We start from the raw sequence: 18,960 nt of genomic DNA, 5'->3' as shown, positions 1-18,960 counted from the left end.
GAACAGAGAGCAGCACGCATTTTTCCCCACTTAAAACACAGCTCAACTACAGTCTTTCATGACCACATCATGACCAAAGACAACAGAGAACTTTCCAGATTTTATTTATACCTTTTCATTTATGATGGCACAATGAAATAACTAAAAAAAAAAAAAAAAACCAAAACCCTAGCCCCAAGTTAGATGACGTCAAGTATTCCACTCCAAACCATGAGTGACTGATAAAAGCCTAAAGTGTTGCTCCAGGTTTACAGTGACATTACCTTCAGAAATACATGGTCATGGAGGATGCAGTCACAGAGGGAGGATGCCACTGCAAGCAGTGTATTTTATGCTGTTCTCAGAGCAAACAGTTCCATGGCTTCAGGCTCTGCAGCTCCCTGAACATCGGGTTTGGTTCATCTCACACCAGCCTACAGGAGCTGGGGGAGAAAGCGTGGCAAGGAAGCATGTAATTCCATTTGTAGCACAAACTTTGCAGTAGGATGTTTTGCCCGGATGGCAAATCCAAGGTGTGTAAACATGGCCAGAGCAACACAGCAACTGGAGAAAGATGACAGGGTAAGTGCAACTAAAACAAAAGGTACTCCTCTCTTGACATGATCGGGGCAGATGGCTGGGGTGAGGAAATGATTCAGTACAAAAACAGGTATCACAGTACACCTAGACTACAGAATCAGTGATAATATAGCTTAAGGTTGATCAAGATCTATGTTTGCTTTTACAAACTCTTAAGAATATTTAAAATCTCCTCTTCCTTCCCCCTCCTCCCACAGCTGTAGTCTGCTGCACTTTTCAAAACCACAGAAGTTTGCTTTTACTGAAATTTAAGGCTATCATGAAAAAACAAAGTGTAAGACTCCTCTTTCAAAACTAAGTATAAAAGTCAATCCACTCTAGAAGGTCTTAGATAACTCTAAATACAACCACCCGTTTTCCAAAATGAACTCATTTTTATATTCGGAAGACATACTGTGTCCTAGAAACCAAACACTCTGATATGATACCAGGAGTTACCACTTCAAGGTAACTTCAGCTCAGGACACTCATCATTTGCTGAATCCAGATGTGCTTGTGGGAGAGGTTCATCACCATTCTCTTTGCCTCAAAATACTGCATTATCATAAGATCTGCTATGGAATATCTTAATCTGCCTGGATTTGAGACAGGCTGAGGATGTACTCACACAAGTACATCTCAAGAACCAGAAGTTTCCTGGAAGGAGTGCTTGGAAGACGATGTCTGCCTATAGCCTTACAGTGTTCTTGCCCAAGAGAAAAATACAGAGAAGTAGCAGAAACAGACACTGCCCTAGCCATGACTACAGCTCCGACTGCTCTCCATGGGCACAAGAAGATACTTACTATATATGCACCTTGTGAAAGTTCATGCATTACAGGACTTATGTTTGGGACGGTGAGGATCCATCCTTTCCATCACAGGAAACTGGTTAATTTTGAATTCCCTGAACTATGTAATAGCATTGCTGGTGGTTTAAGAGTCAGCTGAATCTGGTCCAGAAGCAGCACCAAGCTAGGTAGGGCTTCACAAAAATGGCTACAACCAACTCTTCTTCTTCCTAAAGTGCTGGGAAAATGCAGCATGACCAGACTGGCAGCCTAGTTAAAAATACCCAGTCCTACCAAGCATACCATTTCCTAACATGATAGACAAGCTTCCTAGGAGTCTAGACCTTGAAATCCTCCACAGATGCCGGGAGTTACATACAAAATACAACCCTGAAGAAGTTATTTAACAGTAAAAATTATGGCAACTCCAATCTTGGTATAATCAAAAGGCGTTTTTAAAATAAAAGTGACCCTTTCTAGTGCAGGGCTATCACTTCATTTGTCCAATGGCATTTTTCACTAAAGAAATGCTCCTCTTCCTATTACAAACACCAAAGATAATACTGTAATAATAACACTTTGGGTATTATTTAAGGTTTACAACTTATTAGAAGTTAACATCTTTTTACACACACTTCCTATTTTTATCTTGAAAGGATAGCTAATCTTAAAACAGTCACATATAAGGATAAGAGCTCACTACTTAAGGGCCATTTCTAAACATCCTGACTCATTAGAGATGAAAGTTCTTCTTCCCCCTCACAGAAACAGGCTCCTTACCAGTCATTACTTCACCAGCCACTGCGTGTAAGACTGACCTACTGACCAGAAGCACCACTGAAAAAACAGCTACCACTACAAATCCAATAGCTACAGGCTCTGACCAACAACTGCAAAGTTGGCTGCGCCTGCTGACCATTACCTTCTGCAAAAGCTTAATTTCCACCTAACAGAGAAGGGAAAGTGTGGCATGTATCCGACTACAAGGATCAGTCATAACCCTTAGACGCATGGCATGACTAAAATGAATTCTATCACTTTGTAACCTGTTACAAAACTTCACTGACTACCTTAACAGGCTAGAAATAATCACAGCAATTTTGCATTAAATACAGAATCAGGAATTCAGTGAAATGGGGAAAAAAGCATAAAAAACCCTCTCAAAACAGTTCCTTAGTTATATGTTGCTTGAACTGAACCCTTGGTTTATGAGCAGCATAAGTAATCTCATTTCATTTCCCACCATAATTCAAGATGGAACATAAACAAAAAATAAGAATCATCTATAAAAAACACAGTACATCAGAAATCCATGTAAAAACCATACATCTGTATCAAGGAGCTCCGTAACAACTTAAAGCACCACTCAAAATTAAGTACCATACATGTTACAGTACATTCCATTTATTATGACAATTTAAGGCTAAAATAGGTACGACTCCCTTATAGTCAAGCTTTCTTATTATTTATAAATGCATACAAACATTAAATAGATACAAATGAAGGGATTTTTTTTATTGCTCTGAACTGTCTACTATAATGTTCGACTTTCCCAGGTGTGGTCTCAGTTTGCCTTTTTCAATCAAGCTGAACTCCTACAATTGCAACTTACGGCACTTGTACAGTTACAGACTTTTTGAGCTGTATTCAAAGATATATCAGACAGAACTGCCCATCACTGCAAACTTGATAACTTAGTTAACTAAACATTTCTCCATAAGGTATATAACAATTCACCACAAAGATTATTTCTGCCATTCTTCAGGAATTATTTTCTCTTCAAAATAATAGGTCTAACCAAGTGGCAAACAAGACAACCAGCAAGAAATGATTGACTGGTACCAGTCTAACAGACTGGGCTTTAACAAAAACAAAAAAAAAGCTGAATACGTGCTCCAAAACAAAGAGCAAACTTTTCTTCTTGCTCACAGAGCAATTATGTTTCCTAATTATGTAGGGCAATGCCTCATTCTGCCAGTGCCAAATTCTTTGACTGTAGCTTGTCTATTTCTTGGCCAATATTTCCTTCAATGGTATCACACTGGGCAAGAAAAACCTGAGAATAAGAAACAAATGTTATTTGGGATGCAATCACAGCAATGGTAGATGCTTCTTAAGAACAGAAACTGCACTTTCCATCATGAAGAAAAAACTCAACAACCACCTTCTGCTAACAGCTTATTCAGTTCTGTTTACTCGAAACAACAAAACAACTCACCTGAACCCTTTTCACCAACCCCTTCTTTTTCAGTTTGCAATCACTGAAATTCTCTGGTAGATTCTGCAGTAAAATAAACAAAGAAGCTGATGCAGATTTACACTAAAATTAACATCTTAAACTTACAGCAAAACCTGAATGTATCAAAGAATTCTCTGAACAAGCATCTTGAAAATACCATACCTACTCAGTGAAGATGATTAGGCAAGAAAGAATTTAAAAGAGAAAGTCAGGGATGCGCCATGCTCACTGCGAAGAACTAAGCTAGTAAATTTACCGTAAGTCTTGAGGTAAAACACAGCAACAGACCACTATCATGGTTTAACCAATAACAGAACACACTACTTTTGTCTACTGTTATCTATGTTAACTGTTCTGCTGAGCTTTGACTTCAGTTTTTTCAGAGACTAGAAGATGAATTAATTTCTTCCTAACACATTAACTCAATCACTTGCCATCACTAGAACGTATCATCAGTAATGCAGGCATTGCAGGCCAGGTTGGACAGGGCTTTTGAGCAACCTGGTCTAGTGGAAGGTGTCTCTGCCCATGGCAGGGGGAGAGAGAAGAACTAGATGAGCTTTAAGGTCCCTTCCAACCCAAACCATTCTATGATTGCCAGTCTGTTTAAGCTGTATATCTGATCTTCTCTGCATCTGCTCACGGAAGGCAACAGATGTGAAGTGTTACATGCTGACAGCTTTTAATTTAATTCAAACTGCATCAATATCTATGCTCTTATTACCCAATATACTCATGTATGTCATCCCAGCAAACATTGTACACTTTATCCTTTTGCAGCTATGTGAAATCGGGGTGTTGGTGGGCAATGGTGCTCAGGCTTATGACTTTTTTTCTTTTAAACAGGTAAAACACCTGTACAGATAATTAACATTATATAAAGCTTATGAGAACATTCTTAGAAACATTGTGCTTTCCCTGTTGGAGATGTGTATAAATCTTGTGAATTTCTCAGTGGTATGCCTTTTATCTTCCACCCCAACTCCAAATCAAGAATAGAGATTTCCCTATGCTACTGTTTCATTTCAGCTAAAATGCCAGCTCCACTAGGAGGTTTAGATACATAATCTTTTTAGTGTCCAGCTAAACATACATGGTCTTAAACATGGGAGCCCTGCTACTCAGAGGGACCTTGACAGGCTTGAGTGGGCCTGTGAGAACCTCATGAAGTTCAGCAAGGCCAAGTTCAACAAGTGCAAGGTCCTGCAACTGGGTTGAGGCAATCCCAAGTACAACTACAAGCTGGGCAGGGAATGGATCAAGAGCAGCCCTGGGGAGAAGGACTTCTAGGTGTTGGCTGACGAGATCAACATGATCCAGCAATGAACACCTGCAGTCTGGAAAGCCAACCACACACTGGGCTACATCAAAGGAAGCATGACCAACAGGTCAAGGACAGTGATTCTCCCCCTCCACTCTCATTAAATCCCCCCTGGAGTACAGTGTTCAGCTGCAGGGCCTCAACACAAAGAGAAGCCCTGTTGGAGCAGATCCAGAGAAAGGCCACAAAAATTATCAGAGGGATAGAGCACCAATCCTATGAAGAAAGGCTGAGGTAGGGTTGATCAGCCTGGAGCAGAGAAGGCTCTATGGAGACCGTATTGCAGCCTTTCAGTACCTAAAGGGGGCTTATAAGAAAGATGAGGACAGACTTTATATAAGGCCTGTAGCAACATTACAAGGGGTAATGCTTTTAAACTAAAAGAGGGTATATTCAGACTAGGTATAAAGAAGGAAATTTTTACAGTGAGGGTGGTGAAACACTGGCCCAGGTGGTAGATGCCTCATCCTGGGAAACGTTCAAGGTCATGTTGTATGAGGCTTTGAGCAACCTGGTCTAGTGAAAGGTGTCCCTGCCCATGGCAATGGGGCTGGATTAGATGACCTTTAAAGGTCTCTTCCAACCCAAACAATTCTATGATTTTACTTCTACATAAACTTCAGATTTAACATCCTTCTCACTCCTACACTCAGCTGAAAGAAGGAATGCACCATGCTGCTTCTTGTCTCCTAGAAGAATATGAAGTTGGAAGTGGGAGTAACTACTACTACACTAACCTCTTCCCAAGGTCAGGTTTTTTGGTTTGTTAGTTTGGTTTTGGAAGATGGGCAAGAGAAGGAATCTTCCTTTCCTGTAGTTCCAGCTTCCATTTCTGTTGCTCCAGCACCAGTTTTCCCAAACAGCAGCACTGTTAGGCTGGATAAAACTCTTATCAACTTCTAACACTTCCTTTCGAGATCAGAAAAGGTATTTCCCTTGCAGAGAGCTTTTATGTCAGACTGCACCTCCTGCAACAGAACCAGAAATTGGACATATTTCTTTCAGGTGGAGAAATTATCATCAGCATCAGAGACATAAGAGAAGTCAGTATGTGGATTAAGGGAGGCACCCTTCCAAATGCAAACTGGTGCAGTGTTACCTTACAAACAAGCACAGAAATGCCTAAAAACTAAAAGTTATGGGGCTTGGGTTTTGTTTTGTTTTCCCTATTGATGTTAATCTTATTACCAAAACCACTCCTCAGCTTGTCCTAATATGCATTCCATCACTTAGCTAGCCTTCCCAAATTCTCTTATTTTGTGATGTTTTAGCTTTGATGGCGAGTTACCAGGTTAATGCCAGGAACCTGTCATGCACAATGTAAATTCTCCTACAGCAGCCTGTCCTACCCTAATCACTGCTTATTTATGTGATGTAACTTTACTTCCTTGGATTTACAGCACAGGACAGGTTCAGAAGCCGTTATTACTTTTTCAGCAATAGTCTGCCTAAAATGAAAACTCTTTTTTACTAGGTGGCATACGTCCATTTTTGAAACACTTTTTAAGTTGTTTAAGCTTTTTTAAGTTGTTTATGTTGCTCTTCACAAAGTGTGTTTTCTAAAGCCCTTGTTGACTGTATCAAGCTAAACCTGCATGTCTCCACCCAATAAGCAGGACATTAAAATTGTTGCCTGCCATACTTTCCTTTCAGTAATTGAATGTTCCAAAGACATTACAAAACAGTTGAGAAGTTAAAGCTGTGGATGAATTCTCTTCAAAAAACCAGTTCTAATTCCCAAATAAAAAAGGCGGCTTTTGGAACACACATAGTTGTCACAGAGAAAAGAAGTTTAAAAAATACTGTGAGGTTATATGAACTATTCTAAACTGTATTAGACATAGGACCTTGTAACCACATAAGAAAACATTGCTATTTTCCCCTTGTTTTTCAACAATACAATTCGCTTTAAGAAGACAGAACAAAAAACATTTACCAGTGTTTTAATGTGTATTATTTTGACTCCATATATGTAATAGTCTGAAAAAACAACAATCAACTAGGCTTAATTAATAATGGCTGATTCTCACCGGAAAATGAAGATGTTCTCACTTGTCACAGAAATTCTTCTGACTTTTACATGACTTGGAATTTCTTAATAACCAAATTAAAAATGAAATGATCCACTAGCTCAGTTACACTGCCCATCTCCCTTTGCTGAGTACTTATTCCAGACTGTATTTTCCGGAAGATATTCTGGCCTACACAAGTATTCCTACCAATATGAAATAGCAAATTAATAAACCACTTTCTACCATCAGAATAGGCCTAAGTTAACTTTCAGTAGCAGACAGAGAACTCCAGCTGGGCTTACCACTCAATGTCTGTTTGTAAAACGGACATTGGTAACTGGAGGAAACCTGGAAATCTGAGTGCAGAGAAGACACTCAGACTATTCCCATTTTTGACAATATTTTTCAAAACTGTTGTTTTTAATTAAATCTGTGCATGCAAACTCCTTGTGTTTGCTTGCACACCCTTAAAGCCCTTTGGATTGTTATGCGCTTTGATTTGGTTTTAAATCACACCTTGTAATCCCCTTGGCAGAGATACAGAATTAGAAGCTACTAAAGTATCAAAATGCTTAAAAGGTGCTTTGCAATCAAATTAGTAAAGTTTACAAATCTTATCAAATTAAATCTCGCAGTCTCTCTGTTTTACCTTAGTCAGCTTACGTCTCCTCTCCAGGAATACGCTGTCCAACTATTCAGGGTTTAACACGTGAAGCTGGCAATAAATCTTAAGTCACAATAACATCTCCATATTTAATGAAAATCAAATTGAATTAAAGAAGGAGTATCTTAAGCATAGGCAGTGCTTATGCAAAACTCTTACCAAATCTACATTTTGGTGCTAGCATTGCCTGCAGAGCAGTAGTTTGGATTAGTATACAGCTTCCTACTGCACAGCACATTCTTAGTTTCATAGCAGGCCTCCTCTTTGCATTGCACTTCCTCTGTACCAAAACACCGCTCAAGTCTCATAGTCCTTTGTCTGTATGGTCTTAAACTTTCAGAAGTGACTGCAGTGCTGGCTTCACCCCAGCAACTTCTGTAGAGCTCCAAGGCACAGGTTCTTTATTCTCCCCCATCCACCCAGAAACAGAGCCCAAGTCCCCCTGTTACCAGTGGCTATCTCCCACTCTACACCCCTCAATTCAAAGTCATTTAACTGCATGTTTGAGAGCTCTCACCCTGTAGATACACTGACAAGATGCACTGTATTACATCCTCAAAGACTCATCTTTTGTATACACAGCACTCATGCTTTATACAAGGAATCCTTAAAAGCAATCACTGTTTAGTAATAAATTCGTATGTGTGATTTTCCTTCTCTTAGATCCTCTCTTGAGTGTTCTTTTAACTACAAACCCAGCATCCCTCTCTTCTGAGCACTGCTTCTTATGAAACGCACTCTTGTCATTTCCTTCCCCTGTCCCATCTGATGTCCTAATAAAACCACAACCTTTTGCCACAGAACATCACCTTCTGCTTTGCTCAAGTTCCATTTGTTTTGGAAGTGCTTCCAATAACAATTTTTAAGCTTAGTGTTATCACTCCATCTTTGTTCTGTTCTTTGGTTATTTCTTATTTCACAAACCATAAACCCCAGTAGGTAATATCTAAAGCCTGAACCCACTTTCTAGCGGTGTAGTCAGTTAATAAACAAAACAAATGCTAGTCAAATTTATTTATGACTATCATATCAGAACCAAAGGGACACCACTCTTAAAACATACAGTCTCCTATACCAACACTCATACCAATAGCTAGAAACATTTAATCACCCTACTGCATATAGCACCAATGCTAATCAGTTGCAAAGAAAGGATTTGCTGCTGACAACCCACGCATCTAACATGAAGCTTTTTCACTAGTGTCTTTTAAGAATCCAAAACATGTAGTACTTTAGTCTGCAGTTTTTAATCGACTGCCAGCCCTTCACTTTTTTAACTCATTGTTAAATAAATTAGATAAGCACATTATGTTGACACTGAATCTCCATCTAAGTAGACACCCAAGCTGCTTCTTTAAAAGCGGCTGTCAAACAGCAGTGTTTGTCAATGGGTTTCTGAAAGCAGAAGTCATAACTAAGCATTCTACCTTCACTGAAAGATGACAGTATTTTCTTGATCCTTGTACTTCAGAAAAAAAATCCCCAAAGCTTTATGTTTATGATTCATATTACGAGATATAAGAATTATAATAAGTATTATGAAGTATTTAAGTATTATGAAGTATTTATCCAGATAAATTCAAAGGTTTAGTAATAAGGTCTCATGTTACTACAAGTGGAAAAATTTTGCAGAATCCTGGGAAATGTTTGTTACAGGCAAAATGATGGTTTGGGTTTGGCTTTTTTTCTTTCAGAATCCTCAAAATGTTAATTTGGTATTGATTTACCAGAGACAAGTATAGCTGGGACAAGGAGACAGTAACAAAAGCTTCATCAGAACAGTACAGTAATTTAAGTTAGTTTTGCAGAGGAATTATACCCAAAAAGAAAAAATCCTCAAGAAAGGAGGACGGGCCACCAGAACATTGATTACATTATGGTTTCATAATTATGTCCTCAATACTGATACATGCAGTTTGACAGATGATTTTGCTGTGAATTTATGTAAACAAAATAAGTGACTGGTATTTCAGAAGAGGAAGCTTCTTTTTCAGTTGTTAGAACAGTCTGTTCCCTGCAATACTGTCTTTCTAGATTATAGATCTGCCATTTAATAAGAAATTATCATGAGAACAAAGTAATCTCTCAGACTTCATGTAAATTAGAGCCAGCTCACGAGAAGTACTTAGTGTCATCACTGTGCGTACAAATTTTCCTATTGATGTTCGAAAAACTTTCCATTTCCTCCCCCACCCTTGGAAAAGCCTTCAGTTTTTTAAATAACTGTGTAGACTGATCAAGTCAAAGGTTTTCTGTGTTCTACTCACTCAGATTTGTAGTAAGTATAGTACTTTGACTTTTACTCCGGATCAAATGTTTAACTGCTGAAATAAATGGTATTTCGGGTGATGCACACACACAAATCTTCAACTGTTGAAGACAACTCAATCTGTATTCCTCCTGAAGAAAACTTCAAAGATCTGTAGCTTATGGGAATGTCTGACTGTGTCACAGCATAAAAAACTTGGTAAGATGCTCATAAGATCCCCCCACTTCTTGCTGTGGAAGAAATAGCTATTTAAACATATTTAATATTAAGATGTTTAAGCTGCATCTGAGAATCATAGATAAAAAGCAACCCAAAAGCATCCCTTCAAGACTTTCCTTTCATGACCTAGGAGTGACGACACTGTATTTTTTCTCTCCCACCCCAGTACTGTATTACTACAGATCTACTTCTCTACTTCGTAAGTCACTTTTTAAATTCATAGTTGTTGAACACATGGTGTCTAGTTAAAACGAGTATTAGTTCCAGACTCAGCTCCTCTAATTAATGAGCTTGTCTGCTAATAGTACAAGGATGACACCCCAGTAACAGACAAAAAAAATATACAGGCTTCTTCACCCTCAGCTGTCTATAACCATACAAATCTCATTTTGTACTAAGCTGGATGCCTTGACTGATCCAAGGAACTTATGACAACGAAGACACTTGAGGTCTCACAAGAGCTCTCAGAACATTTCTGCAAAAGAAAAACTGGAATATTACAGTGTGAGGTTGGTAGTATGTTTCACTTCTGCAATGCATTCATTGTTCTGTCTTAGCAGAAAACAGCTCAGTCACTTCCCCCCCCCCTTATCTTTTTTTAAGATATTGATTGAATCAATAGCACATCATATGGCCAATAGCAATTAAAAGAGATTTGTCAGAACCTGCTTTTACTTGACTAACAGAATACTAAATACTGCATAAAACAATTCTGAGACACAGATAAAATACTTTCTGGAAGCTTTATGCTTTTCTGCTTTGCATTTCTATTTACAATCTTTTACTTCAGTGGAACCCATTTATTGTTCATATACCTACCTCACTACCATCCTGTGTTGCCAGCTCTGTAAATTGCACAACTATAGTACAGCTAAGTAATACCTCAGGAAGCTGGTGGCCTGTTCACCTGAGCTGGTGTAATAACAGCACACCAAACAGCTACATTTTATGTGAAGATTCCACCCAACTACATGCATCTCATCTGCAAAATTTCACAGAAGTTTCACAGAAGTTCAGTATTCATGACAAAACCCACAGCTGCCTTTGCATATTAAAGCAAATAAATATGGATTTTGGTACATGTAACAAAACTTCAATCACTGGCAATAAACCCCTCACTTATTTCTTGCTTTTAAAAGAATGAGGCTTCTCGATGTCATAGGCCCTTATACAATAAAGTAACAAACAACTGTTATAAATATTAAAAGGTACTAATTATAAACAGTTTTAGCTCTCGCTACTACAGCTCCACAGTGACAAAACTGAGGCACAGGGACTCCATTATTTCCTAAATCTAAACCTGAATTCACTAAGTGATGAACCTTCTAAAACCTTGTACTAAACCTGTCCAGTACTATTTAGAGTATTTTGGATAAAGAGATAGATAATATCATGCTCTCTGTTTAAGCAATGTGAAAAGCACTAGAATCAGAAGTAAACTTGGGAAATTCAGCTTGGATTAATTAGGAAGCAGCGACAGGATTTTTTCATGGCTGCATGCTGGGTTCCAGAACTGTGTACTAGCAGACAAAGTGCTGAATTTTTTCTAAATCAGACTTCTCATCAGCAACTGAAGGGATCAGAAATAAGCTTTAATCCCATCCAGTTGAAACAGTTGTCACCTTATTGCTATTTTCACAACATAGTAAATCTGCACTTCAAACAGGGCATCAGTTATATGAAGTCTCTACATCGAACAGCATTCAACAACTGTCAGTAAAATACTTTCCTTTATATGAGGCACAAAAGGAAAGAGAAATTGTAAGGCTGTAAAATACTTAGCAGTCTTACTTTTATAAAAGTATTCAAGAACTGTTGGCTATAACAAACAGCAAAGGCTAGTTTGCCATTAAAGGTCCACAGTATGAAAGGAAGAAATACATTAATGAGCTCCTCACCATTCCTAGGAACACATCCATATTGTATAGCATTTTAAGATGACCAATTCAAATTATTACTCTTTAATTTAGCCTGCTGCTGAACTTTTACAAAGCATCCATTAATTAGACTACATTTGGATCACCAATTACAGGCATTTGCATGGAACCAATCCCATAAAGGGTCACTGTACAAAGGAGTAGACCTAAAGACATTACTACCACAGAAAAGCAGCATTTTTCCTTCACAGCAGGATATTACAGTTGTGATATACAGCATAACTATATAATGAAGTTTTCAGAAAATGACCAGCAGAGGAACACAATATGGAAATAACCTAGTTGCCACAATTGTCTGTTCATCTCTGCATAAGTCCCTTATTTTATTATTACGAGTCCCCCTTGTAACAAGGAAGTTTAGATTGGATATAAGGAAGAAATTCTTTACTGTAAGGGCTGTGAGGCACTGGAATGGGCTGCCCAGGGAAGTTGTGAATGCTCCATCCCTGGCAATGTTCAAGGTCAGGCTGGACAGAGCCTTAGGTGACATGGTTTAGTGGGAGGTGTCCCTGCCCATGGCAGGGGGGCTGGAACTAGATGATCTTAAGGTCCTTTCCAACCCTAACTATTCTATGATTTTCACCTAGCTCTCAGCTACTACATGAAGATACTTGCTGAACTCCAGAAATATAGTGTAAGGTTATGAACCATTAATGACTGTGAAGCACTTGGATATTCCCCAATACATTCCAAAGGCAGAATCCAGTCCTTAATATGCAGGCATCTCAAATGAGTCCTGCCAGTCCACATACAACTGATCAGAAAATTCTTAAGGGCCATCTTGTTCCTATGCAATACAGAACACAAAGTGTTATCTGGTTGTTTTTTCCCAGACCTTTACTGTTATCATCAAGTTTAACATGAAAGTTTGCCAAGACAACCTAAAGAGTAAAGCTTGAGTAAAGGATACCCATTTCATGTAGTCTTAAAAGGTTGCTGCCCCAAAGGAAGCTCTTCTGTAGAATGGGGATGCATGCATAGGCATTAATGTCACCATTTAGAAACAGATGCTGCCAAGTAGTTTTTTGGAGAGATACAGGGGCAAGCGCTGGATATTAAAGAAAAAATGAGCAAGCCAATTAACTAATTTTCAAAGCCAAAATAATTTTTTTAGCACTTCAAAAATATTAAATAAGTTACACAAAAGACATATTCTTAACAGTAAGCTCCTGCTGGGATTTGACCCTTTTCAGTGGTTGTTTACTTACAATGGCATCAATCTGTTCCAGGATCTTCATGAACTGCTCTGCAGTTCCCTTTATCCTCTTGTCCAGCTGTTTTAGTGCTTCTGCTTGGAGATCCTTTGCTAAAAATCCCTAAGAAGAAAAAAAGAGGGAAGGAAAGACAAAATTATTCCATACCCTACAGAACACTCAGCTTTGAAAATACGTTAATCCATTACAGCAGGAAACATTTTCTACTATTTCTGTAGTTTCAGAAATGATAGGGACTCCAATCTCATTCTATATTCTATCAATCCTTAAATGCTAAATATAAGATCTGCTATGTTTACTTAAAAGATTAAACAATACACATTCTCCTTTGGGCTCTCAGAGAACTCTATGCTTTTTCCAGATCTAAAGATTATAATTTAACCAATATGCAACAATATTTACACAGTGCTGTGTTTCTATTTTGCTAACTCATAAATAGCAAATTCAGTAAGAATTTCACAGGACCCTTGAACAGTTAGGAGGGGCAACCTGTTACTGACTACTCAAACCTCTAAACAGTATTTTATTTTTTTAATACATATACCTACAAAACTGTTGTGCAAAGATATATGTCCTGGGTTCAGCAGTAGCAGTCATGTTTCTCCTCCTTGGTAGCTGGTGCAGTGCAGTGTTTTGACTTTCAGCTCGGGAACAGAGCTGATAGAGATGTTTTGGTTTGGCCAAGGACTTTGTGAGCCTCATGCTCTGCCAGAGAGGAGGGGAAGCTGGGAGGAAGCAGAGACAGGACACCTGACCCAAACTGACCAAAGAGGTATTCCATACCACAGCACGTCATGCCCAGGATGTAACTGGGAGTGAGCCGGAAGGGCTGGGAGACTGCAGGGTTGGAGGAGGTATCGGTCGGAGCTTGGTCGGGCTTGGGGGGCGAGTTATCGGTCAGTGGGTGGTGAGGTGTTGTATTCTGTTCCCTTGTTATTTCCTTTATCATTATTAGCATTGGTGGTAGCAGTAGTGATTTGTGTTATACCTTAGTTACTAAACTGTTCTTATCTCAACCCGTGGGAGTTGCATTCTTTTGATTCTCCTCTCCGTCCCTCTGAGAGCAAGGGGAGGGCAAGAAAGGGGGGGAAGTGAGCGAACGAATTACCTGACTGGGTTTAAACCACAACAATATAAAAGGATACAAAACTGGCATACCTTCTGGATACCTGTGAGCTCTTTATTAACTTCATCTAACTTATTAGCTATTTGCTCCACTGACTTCTCCAAATCTTTCAGCTTCTTTAATTCAGCCTCTTCTTCTGGACTATTCTGTGTATTCAAAAATACAACATTCACAACTACAGAACAAATAGAGACACCATGCAGCTAAAAAGCAGCAATAGTGGTGATACAGACATAAAGGCTTTTGCTGATTGAAATTCATACTACACTGTGGTTATTCTTTCCATATTTTAATACCTACCAAATAAGATGCTTCCAAAGCTTAATTACAAACAGTGTCAATGCGTATGAACACATTAAATGAGACGAATTTGAAGGGAAAAAGGAAATGTGTAAACTTTTTAGCTTAGCATTTTTAAAGCAGAGGTAACGTTTCTATTACAACTTATTACTTTGTCCTCTATTTGGCAAAGCCAGCCACAAGCCATTTCACTAGAAATGGCTCAGACTCAATAGCTACAGCTCTTTTTCTCCTTTTTTAAAAAAAGGAAAAAAACAAAAACAAAAAACAACCCACAACAGAAAAACATGACCAGATAAGGTCATCAGTGGCCAGAAGGTTCATGAGCATTGACAAGCAACAGATTAGCCAGAATTTCGTCAATAACATAAGGCAAAAGTCAGTCTATAATATAATTTCAGAAATGTATGAACTGTAGAGTTATTTGCAGTACAATGTAAGATTGAACTCAACCCTGTAGTTAGGTTTATACTGCAACCTGCTTCTGTGTTCAGCAACTGAATCACTGATGGAAATTACAATAATTTAAGGGAAAAAAGGTACAAAGGCAGTACTTACCCTTTTCCCAATCAACATGACTTTGCAACCGTTTTTAACTCCAAGTGCTGACAATGGCTGTTCCAGTTCTCTCAGAGACTTCCCTAAATGGAAAACCAGAGAGAAAAACAACATAGTTAAAATACAGTCAGCGATACACAAGTGTCTTTCTAAAGGCATTCAAAATACAAACACCTGAAAGCGACTAAAATGAAAAGTACCATCTGTAAGAACCACTAACAGATCTATAAGTTACCTTTGTATATCAGTTTCTGAAAAGGAACTGGAACTCCAGTGACTTGTTCAATAAGAAGAGCCATGTCTTGTAGCGTAGGTTCACCATTTTCTTGTTGGGAAGCAACCTGAATATTGTGTTTTTCATTACCTAACAAAAACCAGAGTAACAGTATCTTATCGTCTCTTAGAATCCATTTCTAATATTGATTTCCATTAATGCAGAGTGACCTTCAAGAACAATCAATTTTCAATCAAAGAATTCTACCTTAGCTGAAAAATTTGTTTTGCATTCTAATAACCTGAGGAGTTCAACCAGGCATTTTCTGCTGGCATAATGCTCCTGCTAAATATTACTGCCCGCCTCTTTAGAGTGCAGATGATGTTCATATATCACACAAGCTAAAGCATGAAATCCCACACTTTCCTGATGCATTTCATTTACTACTTATAGGAACTTTTAATGGCATGAGTCTTGGGGAATCCAAGACCATTTATCACTTCCTTTGTTCCCTTTTCCTCATACATGGGAAGCAAATGATCAATGTCTACCCTGCCTCCCCCTCCACCAGCCCCCAGGAAAATTCTCGGAGTCCAAAAGTTATTTCTCCCCATAATATTGCTGATATGCAGCCTTAACCACTGTCTTAGCCTATATGTCACCTTCCACTTATAGAACATCCTATTAAGACTCCCTAAGAGTATTTGCATTCAAACACCAGGAAGTTGTTAGAAAAAATGAGTATGTCTATTAATCTCTGCTTAATAGACCCTTTCTGTAACCCTCTGCTCCCACACACTTCAGGCCTGTCAATCTGAAAGCACCCACAGGAATCAGCCACCATTAGCTGCAAGGGAAATAAGGAAAGGCATTTTTACTTTTCAGGAAGAGAGAAATCCTTAACAAATACCAGAAAGAAAACTATTCTCATGCCACTAATTTGAAGTGCACATATCTTTTACAAAGAAAAGTGTAGAAACATTGATTTTAAAAAGTTCCAGTCTCCAAGAAACACATGACAAGTGACACTGTGGCCTCAGACACTTGCAAGCTCCAACAACAGTTCTTAATTTCAAAATGGTTTTAAGCTCAAAATCACATTGTTCAAACTTCCCCCTTCTTGCCCTAGCACTTTCCATTAACAGACTTTCTTCATATTTTGTTTTGGAAGAAGAATAAAATTTAGGCCCGAGCCTCAACATATTTCATAAGGTTGTTTTGATATATACAAATGCTTTGTGCCAAGGCTGTGCCCATCAGCAGCTGAGTGAAAAAACAAACAAGCAAACAGCAAATGAGGAAGAGAGCAGCTGAAGTCAGTCCAAAAATAGAAACAGTTTTAATTACAAATTATGCTTACCACTTCAGGCAGACTGTAACTAAAGTGTTACTGTAAATTCACAGCAGAATGAAGTCACCATGAAAAATACTTTGTGGTTTAGAACTGGTATCATAGCTTACCAGTTTGCTTCAGTAAATGACAACAGTAATTTAAAGTAACCACTAACACAAAATACACTTTAAATAAAAACAAACAGTTCAATTCTTGCAGATTGTCAAATGATACATGTGAGCCTACTACCATTCTATTTCCCATTTCCTTCATTCCCCACTTTCACTCAAGCATAGAAAACTATAATAAAAATGTTTGTGCTAAGCAGTAAACCAGCATCTGACAGCAACAGGTATAAATGAGACAGCTGAAGTCCAAGATCAATAATGCCTCTGATTTGCTATTTATTAATGGACAAAGCAATTACCGGATAAGAAAACAACCTGAAAGGTAAAAAATACTGAGAATGGAAGGAAGGGAAGTGTGGTGGCAAACAGCAAGATCTTGGAGTTCTAAATGTGTTAGTATCATTAACTTATTGCCATCTTTGCCAATGAAAACCCATCAGATCAAATGAAGCTCTCTCAAAGCACCAATGAGCACATGAATCATAAAGATTCAAACAGATTATTCCATGAAGTTTCTCACCAAAGACTTTTAGATAAAACTGCCAGGTGATAAAGGAAGCATTTTCACAAAACAATGTCACAGTATGGAAAGACAAATGAGCAAGCAGAAATAAACAATAAGCTCTAAAGGTGGAAAGAATGTCACCAACACAGTGCAAAAGGCACAGGAGCAGAATTTATTATTCAATAAAGAATAAATCATTAACAAGTTTTGTTAACCAAAACCAGTTGAATAGCTTGCTGATTTAATACCCAATTACACTTCTCATTCCTCCCAGTCCCGCACCTAGATCCACTTCATGGAAATTTATCCATGGTATTTCTAATCTTATTTAAGAACTGTGGAGCCAAGGCTATTCTTACCTCTTTGCAGTAACTTTTTATATTTATTTGCAGACTTAACCGCATTCCACCTTCTTTCCCTCCTTCCCGAGGAAAAAAAGCTCAGTCATGCCAGCTCGCCTGTGAATAACCCACTCACCAGGTCAGCACCCAGCTGTCACCCTGAAGACACCCCCACTTTCTGCTGCAATCTTGCATCTCACTAACCACAGATGTTCAATTTTACTCAACGAACAAGAATGCCCATCAGGCAGCACCTGCTTTTAATGTACAGCACTGCCTTCAGTGATGTATTTCACCTAAATTAAGATTACTACTCAAAAAGTGACCTGTGCTCTGTGTTCTCTGGCAAGGAGAGCCTTGTCACCTGTTCCCACCGCCATCCTTACAGCAGCTCTAACCCTGTAAGGAGGAGCGCATCATCATCTTGTTGATATGGAAAACGAGCAGGGTTTTTTTCCCCTTGTTGCTGGATCAGCTTTAAGGGATCCAGCTTGAGGGGAAGTCGTGGCCAGCAGAGCAGTGAAACCTTACGATAGCAGCTCCGATGGAGACCAGGCTAAGCAAAGGACGAGCCGTGCCCACTCAGGCCCGAGGCCGCAGCCGCCACCCATCCGACAGCCGCAGCCCCGAGCAGCCGCCGGCAGCTGCAGCACCAACGGCAGGCGCATACACTCCACCTCCCACCGCCGCCACTCCGGGTGTTCCCCGCTGACCCCAGCGTTACGACTACCGCTAACGGCCGCTGCGAGGTCCGCGGGTACAGCAGGGAAAGGCGGCATCACAGTCAGGGCCCGACCCTCACGGTCCCGCCGGGGCCAGGTCGGGGTCTGTGGCGCCGGTGGGAGGTGCCGCGAGCTGCGCTGGGCTTGGCGGCGGCTCGAGGTGCCCGCCCGCCCTCCGCCATGCCCCAGGCGGCTCTTACTGTACGTGACGGTGACAGTAACCGCAGCTCCGGACGCCGCCATCTCACCCGCCACAAGGAAACCGTTCCGCGGCGCTTTCCGGGGCGCGCCGATAGTACGTCACATCCGTCGTTGGCCACGCCCCTTCAGCCCGGGTGAGGGTGGACCCTGAGGAGCAGGGACCGGCCGTGGCTGCTGTTTGCTGGTGTCACGGTGGTGTGACCGCACCCGCCCTCATTAGCAAACAAACAAGCAGCAGGGGCACGGTCAGAGCAAGCCCGGTGGGAGCCGGGAACGCTGCTGGCATCAGAACCAGGCTCCGCCTCCGT

General features: G+C 39.7%; 1 protein-coding gene across 6 annotated transcripts; it reads right to left on the bottom strand.

Annotated features, from left to right (window-relative positions):
- Window positions 1-153: 153 nt before the first annotated feature.
- Window positions 154-18,774, bottom strand: BAG1 (BAG cochaperone 1). 6 transcript variants are annotated; one of them, XR_009742631.1, is made up of 8 exons: window positions 18,652-18,743; window positions 15,444-15,572; window positions 15,209-15,291; window positions 14,383-14,496; window positions 13,219-13,326; window positions 5,647-5,877; window positions 3,568-3,630; window positions 3,331-3,405 (listed from the first exon to the last, which is right to left on the bottom strand). XR_009742631.1 is itself a non-coding variant. In XM_061449037.1 (7 exons), the coding sequence occupies exons 1-7, from the start codon at window positions 18,692-18,694 to the stop codon at window positions 3,316-3,318; spliced, it is 630 nt and encodes a 209-aa protein (XP_061305021.1). In that variant the 5' UTR covers window positions 18,695-18,743; the 3' UTR covers window positions 1,569-3,315. The 6 variants fall into 6 exon arrangements, 3 of the variants coding, with proteins under 3 accessions (XP_061305020.1, XP_061305021.1, XP_061305022.1); XM_061449037.1 differs by lacking the exon at window positions 5,647-5,877 and having other exon boundaries at window positions 1,569-3,405; XR_009742633.1 differs by lacking the exons at window positions 3,331-3,405; window positions 3,568-3,630; window positions 5,647-5,877 and adding exons at window positions 6,478-7,636; window positions 12,921-13,058 and having other exon boundaries at window positions 18,652-18,744.
- Between the last annotated feature and the right edge of the window lie 186 nt (window positions 18,775-18,960).

The sequence above is a fragment of the Pezoporus flaviventris genome, unplaced genomic scaffold, assembly GCF_033815535.1.
Source record: "Pezoporus flaviventris isolate CSIRO_AGI_PZ_B2104156 unplaced genomic scaffold, CSIRO_AGI_Pfla_v1 ptg000007l, whole genome shotgun sequence".
Classification (NCBI taxonomy): domain Eukaryota; kingdom Metazoa; phylum Chordata; class Aves; order Psittaciformes; family Psittacidae; genus Pezoporus; species Pezoporus flaviventris.
Note: the sequence above shows the minus strand (reverse complement) of the source record. Positions and strands in the feature narration are given on the sequence as shown.